Source organism: Bison bison, unplaced genomic scaffold (assembly GCF_000754665.1).
Source record: "Bison bison bison isolate TAMUID 2011002044 unplaced genomic scaffold, Bison_UMD1.0 scf7180017864160, whole genome shotgun sequence".
In the NCBI taxonomy this organism is placed as follows: domain Eukaryota; kingdom Metazoa; phylum Chordata; class Mammalia; order Artiodactyla; family Bovidae; genus Bison; species Bison bison.
Genome location: NW_011494732.1, coordinates 7,413,316 through 7,426,915, shown reverse-complemented (window position 1 = coordinate 7,426,915; position 13,600 = coordinate 7,413,316). Strand labels below are relative to the sequence as shown.

Genomic DNA, 13,600 nt, shown 5'->3' with positions numbered 1-13,600 from the left:
TAAGTCACTTCAGTCGTGTCCGACTTTGTGCGACCCCATAGATAGCAGCCCACCAGGCTCCCCGGTCCCTGGGATGCTCCAGGCAAGAACACTGGAGTGGGTTGCCATTTCCTTCTCCAATGCATGCAAGTGAAAAGTGAAAGTGAAGTTGCTCAGTCGTGTCCGACTCTTAGCGACCCCGTGGACTCACCCATGGGATTTTCCAGGCAAGAGTACTGGAGTGGGGTGCCATTGCCTTCTCTGTAAGTACACCTACCACATGACATAATTGTGGAAAGACAACTATCTTCCTCCAGCGTTTCCTTCCTCAGTTACGAGGCACCATCACATCCCAGTCACCTAAACCTGATATCCTGTCAGTATCTTTGATTGCACACCCTACTCCCACCCACCCCCAAACCTATCCAGTTATCAAAACCTGTTGCTTAGCACCTAAATCTGAGGCTCACTTTTCAAACTATGTATGACTGTAATTCCATGCCCAAGAGAGATTCCTAATTAATATTTTGGATTGAGACCTGGTAAAAACTGTTAGTGTCCCCAGATAATTCTGATGTGCATCCCTGCTTAAAAACTGCTACTCATACACTCAAAATCCTTTCCTCATTATTCGTAATGCTACAGCCCTCGATAGCACTTGCTCTCATTAGCTCCTGCCTATCTCCAGCCTTCCCACTGTGCCCTAATTCCTACATCAGCACCAGAACCCCCCTCTAACTCGTGTTTTTGCTGTAAAATCCATGGTGACAAATGGTTAAATCTGACTAAGGTCTACAGATTTATAAAATAAATACTAAGTATTTAGGAGCAAAGAGGCATCATTTCTCAATTTACTCTCAATTCAGCAAAAGTGTGTGAATGTATATAGACTGAAAGGTGATAATGCAAGTTATCGTGATAACAAACATTTTCAGAAACTGGGTAAAAGCTAAATGGGAACTCAGACTAGTCTTGCAACTTTTAAGTCTGAAATTATGTCAAAACTAAGTTTTAAAAAATCCACTGGCCAAAACATTTCATTCAGAGTTGTACTTCTGTTAACATTAATAACCTAGCAAATCTTAGGTCATTTACACAAACTTTGCTGTCCTAAGTGATCAACGTGTGGGTAGACAGACAACACTATTCTTTTTCTGGAAGACCTATGACAAGGTAGCGGGTTTTTGTTGTTAGCCACAGTAAGCAACATGCAGGATCTTAGTTCCCCATCCCTTGTATTGAGAGTATGGAGTCCTAACCACTGGAAGTCCTGGAAATTTACTTTCAAAGGTCAAAACGGCAGAGCACAAGCCAAGAAATGCAGCACTCTGAATTCTCACTAGAGTGGGTAAGACAATAGAGACAAGCACACTTTCCCCACAAGTCAATGTGAAAGTGTTACTGTAAGACCATTCACAAAAAGAAAACAAGTATGCTGAGCTCAGAAGGGTGTGAAAAACCACAATGATTTGAAGAACTCAATGTAATGATTCGCCTGCAAAAAGATTAGCTGTTCTGACTGGCTCCAGGGGCATTCTGGGCTGTCTGAAAACTTGGCACTGACCTACAGCAAGGAGGACCTCTGAGATCTGTGAAGAGCTCTGGCATGGCAGAGGATTCACTCTTTAAAAGCCCAAACTCGGATCTCTGGCTAACATCCCTGGCTCAGTGTTATGTCAAAATATTTTTAAGTAGAGCTTTTAAAGTCATGAAATTACCCTTAACCATCAATTTGGTTTGATAGTTGCAAGTCTGACTTATTATTTGTGCCAAGAACTAAAACAGGAAAAACCATGTGCTCATTAACTAGTATTCTAACAAACTGCTCACTACAACTGTCAAATCAAGATTAAGTTCATCTCACTAGCACTAGATTTCTAAAATGTACTGAAAATAAATAAGCACAGTAATTCACCTTTGTTTTTTTAAAAACAGGAAAATCTTCTCAACATGAAGGGAGGTCCTAAAACACTTTGAAATTTTACCAAAAAACCGTAATTTGTTTGGATAGCACTAAAAATCTGTTAATCTAATTGATACACGTGAGCCTAATTTCTAAAACCTCTAAGTATGAACCCTGAGGAAAGGACTGCATTCAAATATACAACCTTAAAAAATGACCAACTCAACTCACCAGCAATTTCTACAATATCACCAGGAACTATGTCTTTAGCTTTAATCCGCTGTACACTCTTCCTATCTTGTCGATACACTTTGCCCATTTCAGGCTCATATTCCTTAAGGGCTTCGATTGCATTTTCAGCATTTCTTTCCTGTAAAAAAGAAAACAAAAGAAATTAGTAAACACAGCCTGCCACTGCTAAATGTTTCTAGCCCTAGGAATCAAATTTTAGCATTCTAACCTAAAATATAAATTAAAAAAAAAAACCCACAAGAGACACACATTAATAACATTAATAGTAAATGATTCACATCTTAAGATAATAAACACTAGGCCCTTTTGATTTTATATTAAAAATGAAAAAACTAAGCACCCTAAGAATAAGGATAAAATCAATGGAGAAAAGCAATTATTAGAACCTGCTGTCCCTAAGCACACCATGCAACATGGCCCTCACCTTTAACCTCACACACTCACACCATTAAATCAATCTTGTCTCCCATGAAAGCTGATGGTCTGGGTCTGGACTGCCCAGGCTCAGCCCAGGCTTTTCCACTCAAAAGCTATGTTGCCTGTGGATAAGTGACATGACAGACAAGGTTTACTGCCTACAAAACCAGGACACTAACAGTACCCACCCACTCTCAACGGGTTTGAGAATTTACAAGCTATCTGTAAAACGCTTAGGTTGTGCTTTGGCACATAGTAAATGCTTTGAGTGATGAATTAAGAAAACCAAGTTTTACGTCTCCTCACAAATTCTAAATCTCTCTCCAGTGGCAGAGACCAATAAATGGCTGGAAGCACTGCCAGTCACAAACCATATTCACCATAATATTATATATGAACATGTCAAGACTTAGTCACACACAATTTTTCTTCCCTAATTTCAAGATGAAAGATATACAATTAAAATGAGTCATGCTGAAAAAATGCTAAGGGAAAGTGCCTTTAAGGGGAGGTGGAAGTTTATATGCCAAATTTGCCTTTTATTCTCTTAGAAAATAAGCAATTAGAAGGAGAAAGTCTACAAAGCAAGTGCCCAAATGAGGTTACTCAATTCAATGGACAAAGGAAAAAATTTCTTTCATTTCTTTCACATCTTTGCCCTCTAAACTAAACATTTTCAATTTAACTTTTACTTAGATAAAATTTATACTCAATACCATGTAATCTCATTTTTCACCTTGTGGTAAAAATTAAGTCCCCAAACCTGCTTAAAAGAGAATTCAGATGACAGAAAACAAAGCTATTGGCATGCGTGCCTCACTTTTTACATATGCATCCCTGAAAAAGTATAGGAAACCTTAAATTTGGGAAGTTCATGACAAAAATAATTTAAATCCCTATCATATCTACTTAAGGCTAAGTTCAAACATTACTGATACTGCAGAAAAAATAAATTCTGAGCATTGCTGCTATTCAATTAGTCAAATTTGAAATCACTTTTTCCTCAGGATTTTCCCCCCTGAATGTATGAATTATGGCAGTTTTACTTTTTTCTCCTTCCTCAAGGTCATGTCAGGTAAAGTTTAACTGGACTGATCAAGGTTAAGATGTCCAGGAGCACTATATTTTGCTTCTATTAAAAATCAGCAAAGGTACATTTAAATTAGAAGCATAAACTTAAAAGATAAACTATCTCAGACCCCAAGGATGAAGATGCCAATTAAAATCACTTAAAGAGCCTCCCCTGCCGCCCACCAACCCAAACTACCAAAAGGAATATTTATATAGTACAGAGGGTGGAAAAGGGAAGCAAATGACCATGGATTCAGATTACATCAAAAAACAAGTCAGCTTGGGGAAAGACAAATATACCTTAACTTACTACAAACAAAAACTTAGAAGACCGTCTGAGGTCTCCTTTGTTCTAAAAGTTTTAACTCCTACCTACTCCACTCAAACAGGTCTAAATGTCGTTCCTCAAACACACTCTGTACTTCTCTGCTCATGCCATTCCCTCTCTGGAATATTCTCCCCAGCCTCCACCCAGAAACTCGACTTCTCTATGGTTCCCCCAATTGCTTGTCAGCTGTCCTTGATGACACTAATCAGAAATACACGCCTGACCCCTCCCAAATACTACCTTACACTATAACTCCCCTTACTTTCAGAAAGCAAGAACACTATAGTACTGGCACATACTCTTCTGTATATTATGTAAATAGGATTAAGATGTAACAATGTTACTCTTTTAATTTAAAACATACATAAAAGTCCTGTAAAAAATGCTATTTTATTTTACTTCTATCCAGTCTGGCCCTGGATATAAATCTCAGATACTCTACGTATGTACTACCTATATGGCCTTTGATAAGTCAATCCCTCTGAACTTCAATGTCACATCTGTCAAATAGTACCTGTCTTATAAAATCACTCTTGTAGCTCAGCTGGTAAAGAATCCACCCATAAGGCAGGAGACCCTGGTTCGATTCCTGGGTCAGGAAGATCCGCTGGAGAAGGGATAGACTATGCACTACAGTATTCTTAGGCTTCCCTGGTGGCTCAGCTAGTAAAGAATTGCCTGCAATGTGAGAGACCTGGGTTTGACCCCTGGGTTGGGAAGATCTCCTGGAGAAGGGAACGGCTACCCACTCCAATATTATGATCTGGTGAATTCCATGACTGTATAGGGTCTCAAAGAGTCGGACACCATTGATCAACTTTCACACCTACTATGTAAATGGTGTACATTTAAAAACACGCACTATTAACTTAAGGACAGTCTAATGCTGTGTATTGTTTCTTTTGCCTAAATAATACACAGAAGTATCATATCTACTTAACTACAAGCAATTTTTTTAAAAATCAAGAGGAATATGGCACATTTCTTCTAAGGAGGCATCTTTCTAAATGATAAATGAGCTCATTACCCAAAGGCCTTCATATTTACTAATAAGTTTACAATTTCAACAGGACTAAGTAGGTGTAGATATTTGCACTTTTAAGAATGACAGATGCACTCTATTTCAGTCCTCAAAGAGGTGACTATATCCGTCAGAAATCTAAAAGATTAATATTCAAAAGATGACTGTGAAATATTAGTCTAAGTCTGTTAAACTATATAAAAAACAAAAATCAAACAGACCCACAGTCCTAGAAAAGTTAAAATTCTTAAACTAGCTATTTGCAGGAGACGAATCATGCAGACATGCGGCAAAAGTGTGATCCCATGATGTTTCTGTAAGAAAATTATCTTCCATTCTGGGAATAAGGCCTGGGCACAGGACAATTAAGGGAAAACAGCCAGGAATATGCTCTGAACGTGAAATTTTTAGGATTCAAATAACTTTTACAGCTAAATCCACACACACACAAATCCAAGGATAATAAATATGACACTGGTTTTATGAAGTCTTTCATAGGAAGCAACTAGAAAATATAAACATACTGGTTCTCAAATTTTCTGGTTTTCCTTAAGTAGCTCCTTTAAACACTGTTCTTGATTCCATGCTACCACAGAGCATGAGCAATTTTAATAGATTATATATGCAGGAGGTCTAAAATTTTGCCATTAAATAAATTAATAAATAAAAAACACAAGCAGTTCCACAGCTATTTTTAGTCAACACACCAGAAAAAACAGATAATAGAAAGACTAACAGTTTAAATATCTTACGTAAATTACCAAAATTTAGCACTGCAGGAATTATTGCTTACCTGCCATACACCCACAATTGCATTGGCTATTAATATAAGTAAAATTACAAAGGGTTCTACAAAAGCTGTAATTGTTTCTTCACCTTCTTCAAACCAAGCCAAAACCTAAAAGAGAAATGACATTTATTAGAACTGTAATGTGTTCGTACCACAAAAGTGGCTGGCACTAAAGGAATTATTATGATACATAAAATCTTTTCTTATCATCCTTAGAAACAAAAGGTAGCAAAATGTAATGACATAAATGACAAGCTCATATCTTGTTCTCACTAACTCTTAACACTCAAAACTATAAACTTCTTAATAATTTAAGAACTAATTTATTTTTCATGTAGTAATTGGTTTAAAATTAAAAAAAAATACTTTGGAGAACTAAACCCCATCCATTTCCTATGTATATTTTTCAGAAGAAATAAAATAATTTCCTAAATTTAAAAGGCAATCATCAGACTTTGTTAATTTGGTTAATACTCATATGAGATAATACCTATGTGGCACAAATGCATAGTAAAAGTAATTTAACCACTGACTTTAATATTAGTGTATATAAACTGCTAATGTCCCACATATTTTCAGTGGTGTTACTGAAGATCATCACTGCAAGGTTGTTCTGAGATCAGGAATGTATTCTAAAGGTTAACCTCCATATGACATCTAGTATAACACAGCATTTCAGAGACTATCTAAGCCCAAAAACATTACAACTGGCCACAGAACACTGTCCCAAGAAAAATGAGCAAAGAATTAACCTCTAGCTCACCCAACCATAACTCTCAGATTTAAAAGTTAAAAGAGAGCCACATTGTACTTCATAATTGAGCATCTGTAATAAGAGAATCCAACACAATGATAAATAAAAAGTAAAAGAGGCAACTAAATGGTTAAATTTTTAACAACAAATTTTTGTGGAAAACTGCCAATCCAAAAGGATGTTAAACACATCTCATGATTCAATCTGGGAAGTAAGATTTGCCTTTGCCTTTTAACACTACTTAAAATGTTTGCATATTCCACAATGAAATCTTTTCTTTAAAAGATCTATTCAGTAAACAAAGAAAGCACTGTTTTTGATACATTGAATATTGTCAGATATGATTTATGGCAATAATGAAGCCAGTGACTAAGTCTGTACCTAGTGAACACCATAAGATGAGCTTTGACAGGAACAGCAAACAAGCAGAAAGATGATTAAGGCAAGATCCAACATGAATTTTGCAAGTTTAAAAGAGGGCAACAATGAATTAACAACAAATATCAATTTGTTAGACAGGTAGACTCATCACCATGGCACCAACAAAAGAAGCAGTTTGAGCAGGAAAAAAATCCATGAGACACAAGGACAAGGTCCTGAAAGATTAATCAGGGCAGGCAAAAACACCAGAATGAATAGAAATTGTTGCTGCAAGCTTTCCACAGGGCATTCCTGGTGTTAAGGCCAGGCCTAATGCCAGAATGAAAACTTCTCTAGGAAGTTATAAATTTTGATAGATGCAAGATCACAGCTGCTTTGATACTAGCCTTTCAAACATTTGCCAAGGAGAGCATATCAGAAATAAGAAACTTAATTAGCTCTTGGGGGAGAAAAATGGCTCAACTTGAAGAGTAGCAAGGACCTTTCCAAAAGGTCAGTGAGGCATTAGCAACTGTAAGATAAGCTTCACACCTTGTTAAAGTGAGTATGAATTTCCCTCTTGGCAGCTAGGCCTGAGGAAAAAACTTAAAGCAATATTCCACATCCACTGGAGCAAAGGAAAAAAGACTCAGGCAAGCAAGCAGCTTCTACTTTTCAAGAAATGTGTGGTTCCTTTGCACAAGTGGTATTCATCAGTAATGCAACAACCGTCATCTGTATTATGCAGTAGCCTTTTCTTCCACTATGTGACTTTAAATGTTTATATGTAACACAGGCATTTGGTTATTTGAAGGTTCTGTCAAATGTATGATTACTGACTGATAAACTAGTGGGCAAATCTCTCAATGTGGATAGTGCTGGACTATTTAACGTTGACAACCACCAATTTGCTAAACACTTCAAAAAATATTTAAAAAACCCAAAGAATTAAGTGCTATAACTCACTATAACTCACAATTAAGTGCTATAAAATAAAGATGAACCATATTTCATTTACTCCTAAGAATCAATACAGTCAATCATGTTCAAACCACACTGTGTAGTCCTTCATGGTTTTGTTTAATTGAAAAGAAAATCTCTCATGTAAATGGGAAGATGCTGCTGAGAAATGAAAGACTTCCTGAGTTTGGGAAGGGGGTAGTGAAAAGAAGAGGGAAACTGGATGACACATTATTATGTCTTTTTAGCATTATAATACAGTCAGTTCATAATTATGGTTTACTAGAAATTACACAAAATATACAGAGGCAGGGAGAGGAACTGTTTCTAAAAACTCTTTATTGAGAACAGGTTGAATATAAAGGATTATCTGTTTGTATTTCCTTTTGTTTACTGTTCTATCCGCAGGGTCCTAGAAGAGTCTCCGGTATATAGGTGATGCTCAACCATATATTTATTGCATACAGATGCATAAATAAACAAATCTCATACACGTCCCTACCTAGCAGTATATAAACTAAACACAGAGCAAGAAGGTAACTAACTCATTAACAGTGTCAAAAGGAATTGGAAAGACTGCTGTAGAATCATTTTAGACAGTGTTTCTTCTTTCCCTGCTTTTCACTATTAATACAGTAAAAGTACTTCTGGGGCTTACATTATCCAGACCCAACAAGATCAAAACTTTCAAACTTGTCAATCCCATTCAAAGTAACCACTTGCTAGGTTACTTTATTTATTTAGTTCCCTGACCAGGAGTGGAACCAGGCCCTAGCAGTGAGAGCACTGGTTGTGTTGTGTGCGCTCAGTCTCTTAGCCATGTCCGACTCTTTGCGACCCCATGGACTGTAGCCTGTTAGACTCCTCTGTCCATGGAATTCTCCAAGCAAGAATACTGCAGTGGGTTGCCATTCCTTTCTCTAGGAAATTTTCCTTACCCAGGGTTTGAATCCGGATCTCCTGCATTGCAGGCAGATTCTTTACTGTCTGAGCCATGAGGGAAGCCCTAAAGTGCTAGACTGCCAGGGAAAGTCCCTAGCGAGGTTAACTTTAGATAGGATTGTGTACCTTCTCTTTGCTATCTATAAGACTGATCTCAACAGTGACTTCTGATGGTAGAGCCCAAAATGTCAGAGAGAAGGATTTAATTAAGCAAAATTTAATCCAAGGTAAAAAGACATGTTCTGGTATAAACTAGATCATGGTACTGTGTGACTCAATTATCTACATGTCAGAGTAATATGCAGAGCTCTTAACAAGACTGTAAAAAGAAAGTGAGAGATAAGCACATTCCTAGGACTGAGGGTCCTAAAGCATGTACCAGGTCTGCATTCTTCCTTGTCTCCTTAGAAATTTGCAATGCATTTGAGCACTCAAATACTTGTTAGATGAAGGAAAAATTTATATCAAAAATTTTAGAAAGAAAAAATAGAAACACTTAAAGTATCACCACTAAGTGTTACAACAACTATCTGGGGAGAGAAAAATCAGCCATTATAAATAGTATGGGGGCTTCCCTGGTGGCTCAGTGGTGAAGAATCAGCCTACCAATGCAGGAGACACAGGTTTGAATCCTGATCCGGGATGAGTCCACACGCCACAGAGCAACTAAGTCTGTGCTCTAGAGCCTGGGAGCCGCAACAAGAGAAATAACTGCAATGAGAAGCCCTTGCACGGCAACTAGAGAGTAACCCCAGATCACCACAACCAGAGAAATCGCCCCACCCCCAAGTCCCTGAAGAGCAACACGATACACTCAAAATAAATAATTTTAAAAAAAAAAGAATGGTATGGATTAGACTATATATTATCTTCCAATCCAAAGTTCATGTGAAAACACTCAATATTTTCAGATTTGAGAATATAATCTTTTTAAAAACAAAACAAAACCCCCAGACATTCACCTTTCAAACCATCTTTTAAACACAGGCTCAAAATATATTATTTGAATCAATCAGTAAACTGCCCATTTTATCCTTCAAAATAATTAAACCACAGGAAAAATTTAAAATCACTACATTACCAAATACTTCTTGAATACATCTTATTGAGAAAAGCAAAGTAAATCAATTTCATGTATTCTGAAAATGCTACCAACACAAACTCATCCAGGTATTTCTTTTAACAAAAGCACTAACCTAGGCTCTAAAAGGAATTAATAGTCCCTTCAAAGGTTTCAGTAGGAAAAGACAAATTATTCAAATATAAACCAAAATTTGAGAAGTGTCTTAGTCTAAGAAAGCTTAATTAGCATTTTAGGGTCAATCTAAGTAGCCGAGATGGGGTAATAGGAGTGAAAGATAGAAAAAATTATGCAAATTGGGTTACCACAGAGGACATGAGTCAGACAGATGAGACAAATAGTCCTCACGCTCACTTCCCTCAGGTACCATCACCTTAGACACCTCTCCTGACTTCCCAATTTGAAAACTGCACTCTTTCCACATGGCCCCTTATTCCGCCACCACCCTCCTCACCCACTTTTTCTCCACAGCACTCTCTCCAATCCAACAGATTATTAAATATTTTAATTTTTTAATCTGCCTCCATTAGAATGTCAGCTCCACGTAGGATACCGTATTTCCTTCCAAGCTGTATCCCCAGTGTTCATGCTATGTACCTAAGATGCTCAATTCCTAACAAAGCAGTGAAGGGAGAAAAGAACAGGCAGTCCAATTAAGCAATCATGATGTGTTATATGAAGGGCAAAGTTGGTGAGCAAGGGGGATGGAAAGAAAAAGTGAAAGGAAAAGAAGGTACTGAATGTCAAGGAATTTCTAATGTTACTTCATATGCAACAGAGACACACAGCTCACTTCTTCCAACCCAAAGGGACAAGTCAATTAAACTTTATCCCTACAGGTCACAAGTGTAAAACATTAATGCTGTTCCCTACTTTTTGCATCAGCAAAATATTAACTTTGGTTAACAGTTTACTACTTAATTTGACATTTGAAATATGTCACTAAAGCCTAGTATTTCTTAACTTGAGTAGAACCTGATAATGCATCATGTATTGATTATAAACCTATTTGCTTCTCCAAAAGAACATGTACTTTTTACTGTTTTGCCTGATAAACGAACAGGAATCAACAAAATCAGATTCTTCACCGTCTGAGCCACCAGGGAAGCTCATAGGAATCAACTGATTATCACAAAAGATTCAGTGCTCTTTTCACAGATAAAGAAACGTGGAATGAAAAGGTCAAGTACAATGCAGCAATAGTCCCAATCCCCATGAAGAAAATCAACAGGTTTATATCCACACTGTCTTCAAACAAATCAAAGCAAATTAAAGTTACAGTACTTCCTAAACAATAAACGTTTAAACTTTCCTGTTTCTTTAGTCACTAAGTCATGTCCGACTCTGCAACCGCATGGACTGTACCACCAGGCTCCTCTATCCATAGGATTTTCCAGGCAAGAATACCAGAGCAGGTTGCCATTGCCTTCCTCAGGGGATCTTCCCAATCCAGGGATCAAACCTGGGTCTCCTGATTGGCAGGTGGACTTTTTACCACTGAGCCACCTGGGAAGCCCAGACTTTTTTGTGTTTAGCAGCCCATAAAATAAAAACATAACACAGTTCACTTCCTAAGCAATAACTCCATGTGGTTACCTAAAAGGTAACTCAAACTTCAACTGAGAAATATAGACCTATGAAGCTATAAAAAGTCAACATCCTACCTTACAACAAAATTAAAGCATGTATTTAAAAACCCACTTGAGGGAATTTCCTGGTGGTCCGGAGGTTAGGATTCGGCACTTTCACTACCAGAGATGGATTGGGGAACTAAAGTTCCCCCAGGACTTGAGGTACAGCCAAAAAAACAAAGTAAAGCAAAAACTACATCATAATGCAAAGTATTAGTATAAAGTCACTCAAAACTGGCCACTTGAGATTCTATGTAACTCAAACAGTCAATAGCCTGTCTACTGGAAATAATGCCACTGATGTTCCAACACTGCCTTAAATCACACACACAAAATATCTCAATAAAAATTTAATCTTTGGCTTGTATACAGCACCTGATTAACTTCTAAGAGGTCCCTAATGACCTCACTGAAGCCCAGTATCAAAACTGCAAAACTTGAGATTATTTTAAAATTATGTAGCCAGTTTAAACATAAGCATTATACTAGCTCAAACACATTAGTTGTTTTGTCCCATGACAATGTAGAAACTAGCCAAACAGCACTAATCTTTGAATTGGTAAAGCAGCAGCCACTAACAGAATTTTTTAACTAATCAAGAAAAAACAGACACATATAAGATATAGAGTGATTAAGTCAGGATGCTGCATGAGTTGCTATGATACTCTCTTAATTTTCTTCAATGAAAACCATAGAAGACATTTGTGAGGAATTATTAATGGGTACACATCACTTGGCTAACATGGCGTGATATATGGCAGTCTCATGGCAGAATTTGAGAAATTTCAAAAAAGCTCACCTCTTGCCAACTTTTTTCCTTCACCTAAAGTAAACAAATGCTCACTGCTTCATGTATTTAGTTCTCAAAATAGCCCTCTGGGGTAAGGTTGTCAATAAAGACTGAGGTAGATCCCTGAGGCTTGCACGCGTCTTTTGCAAACACACAAAAAAGAAACCTTGAAGTTGCATCAAGTTTGCAAAGCCTGAAAACAGTTATTGCATTTCTCATCCTGGTTTTTATAAGAATAAAATACTGCACTTTAAAGAACAAAAGGCATCTCTTGTTAGGATTAAGAACATCTGTGTCCTATTCATGACCATTTTTAGGAAAACTTGGAGGTCCACTGCTCATGAGAAAAAAAATGCAATAAAACGTTAATGCTGAACAGGAAAAAAAAAAAAACTAAGAATCTAGAATTATCCTTTTCAATGCCCATCACCTTTCTTCTGCTGTTTGCATTTCACCAGTTTCTTAGCAACCATACAGGACTCAAGCGGGTAAGCACACACAGAACATGAAAAAACAATGTGTTTTTTTTTTCTTTTAAGATCTAGAACCAATTGTACTAAACGTTGTTCTCTCAACCTAGGAGCCACTCAAGATGGGGGTCCAATTTAGATAAATATACTACCCTAAAGGTCAGTGACCAAATTTGGTCAACAGTGGTGCCATCACTGCCGTCATCATTCTTGTCACTGTCAGAAACAACTGTCACCTTGCCATTACCAGGAAGGGAGAGCAACTGGAATATTCCTTTTGTAAGTTCTATTTACAGACTACAAAGAGCCCAACATCATCTTAGTATGATCTTACACAACGGAAGAACCCAAAACAGAAAAAGCCTTCCAATAAGCAACTTTTTGGTATTAAAAACTGATAAACCACAAGAATTTATAAAGCCCCTGCCTGCCACATTTGGCAACAATTTCTAAATGGACTGCAAATGTCAGGCATTCATTTATTTTCTGTATAGGAATGGCGTGTTCTATTTATAATTTTCAAATACCTAGGGTATTAAAAAAAAACACAAAAACACAAAAACCCAAAACCAGAAACACGAAAATGCAGCTTAAATATCCAAATAAAATGTTCTCACTCAATAGACAGCTGCTTCCTGCTTTTTCATCTAAGGTATAGTCTCAACTTTGGGGAAATAGAAGAAATTTCCTTATACTTACAAAAGATATACATGCTGCCAACAATAAAATTCTAACTAGTAAGTCTTCAAACTGCTCAATCACAAGTTCCAGCAAGGTTTTTCCTGTTAGAAAAAAACATATTTGTTGTAAATGTCATCTTAAGATCAGCATACGGGGGGGGGGGGGGGGGG

At 37.2% G+C, this 13,600-nt stretch overlaps 1 protein-coding gene across 3 annotated transcripts in view; it reads right to left on the bottom strand.

The window, feature by feature from the left end:
- The window catches only part of ATP2A2 (ATPase, Ca++ transporting, cardiac muscle, slow twitch 2), a 57,810-nt gene that overhangs the window by 43,087 nt on the left and 1,123 nt on the right, over window positions 1-13,600 (bottom strand). For all 3 annotated transcript variants that reach the window (XM_010841356.1, XM_010841357.1, XM_010841355.1), the window contains exons 3-5: window positions 13,449-13,531; window positions 5,765-5,869; window positions 2,114-2,252 (exon numbers count right to left, since the gene is read on the bottom strand). In XM_010841356.1, the coding sequence (XP_010839658.1) occupies window positions 2,114-2,252; window positions 5,765-5,869; window positions 13,449-13,531 (327 nt within the window). The remainder of the gene's footprint in view (window positions 1-2,113; window positions 2,253-5,764; window positions 5,870-13,448; window positions 13,532-13,600) is intronic.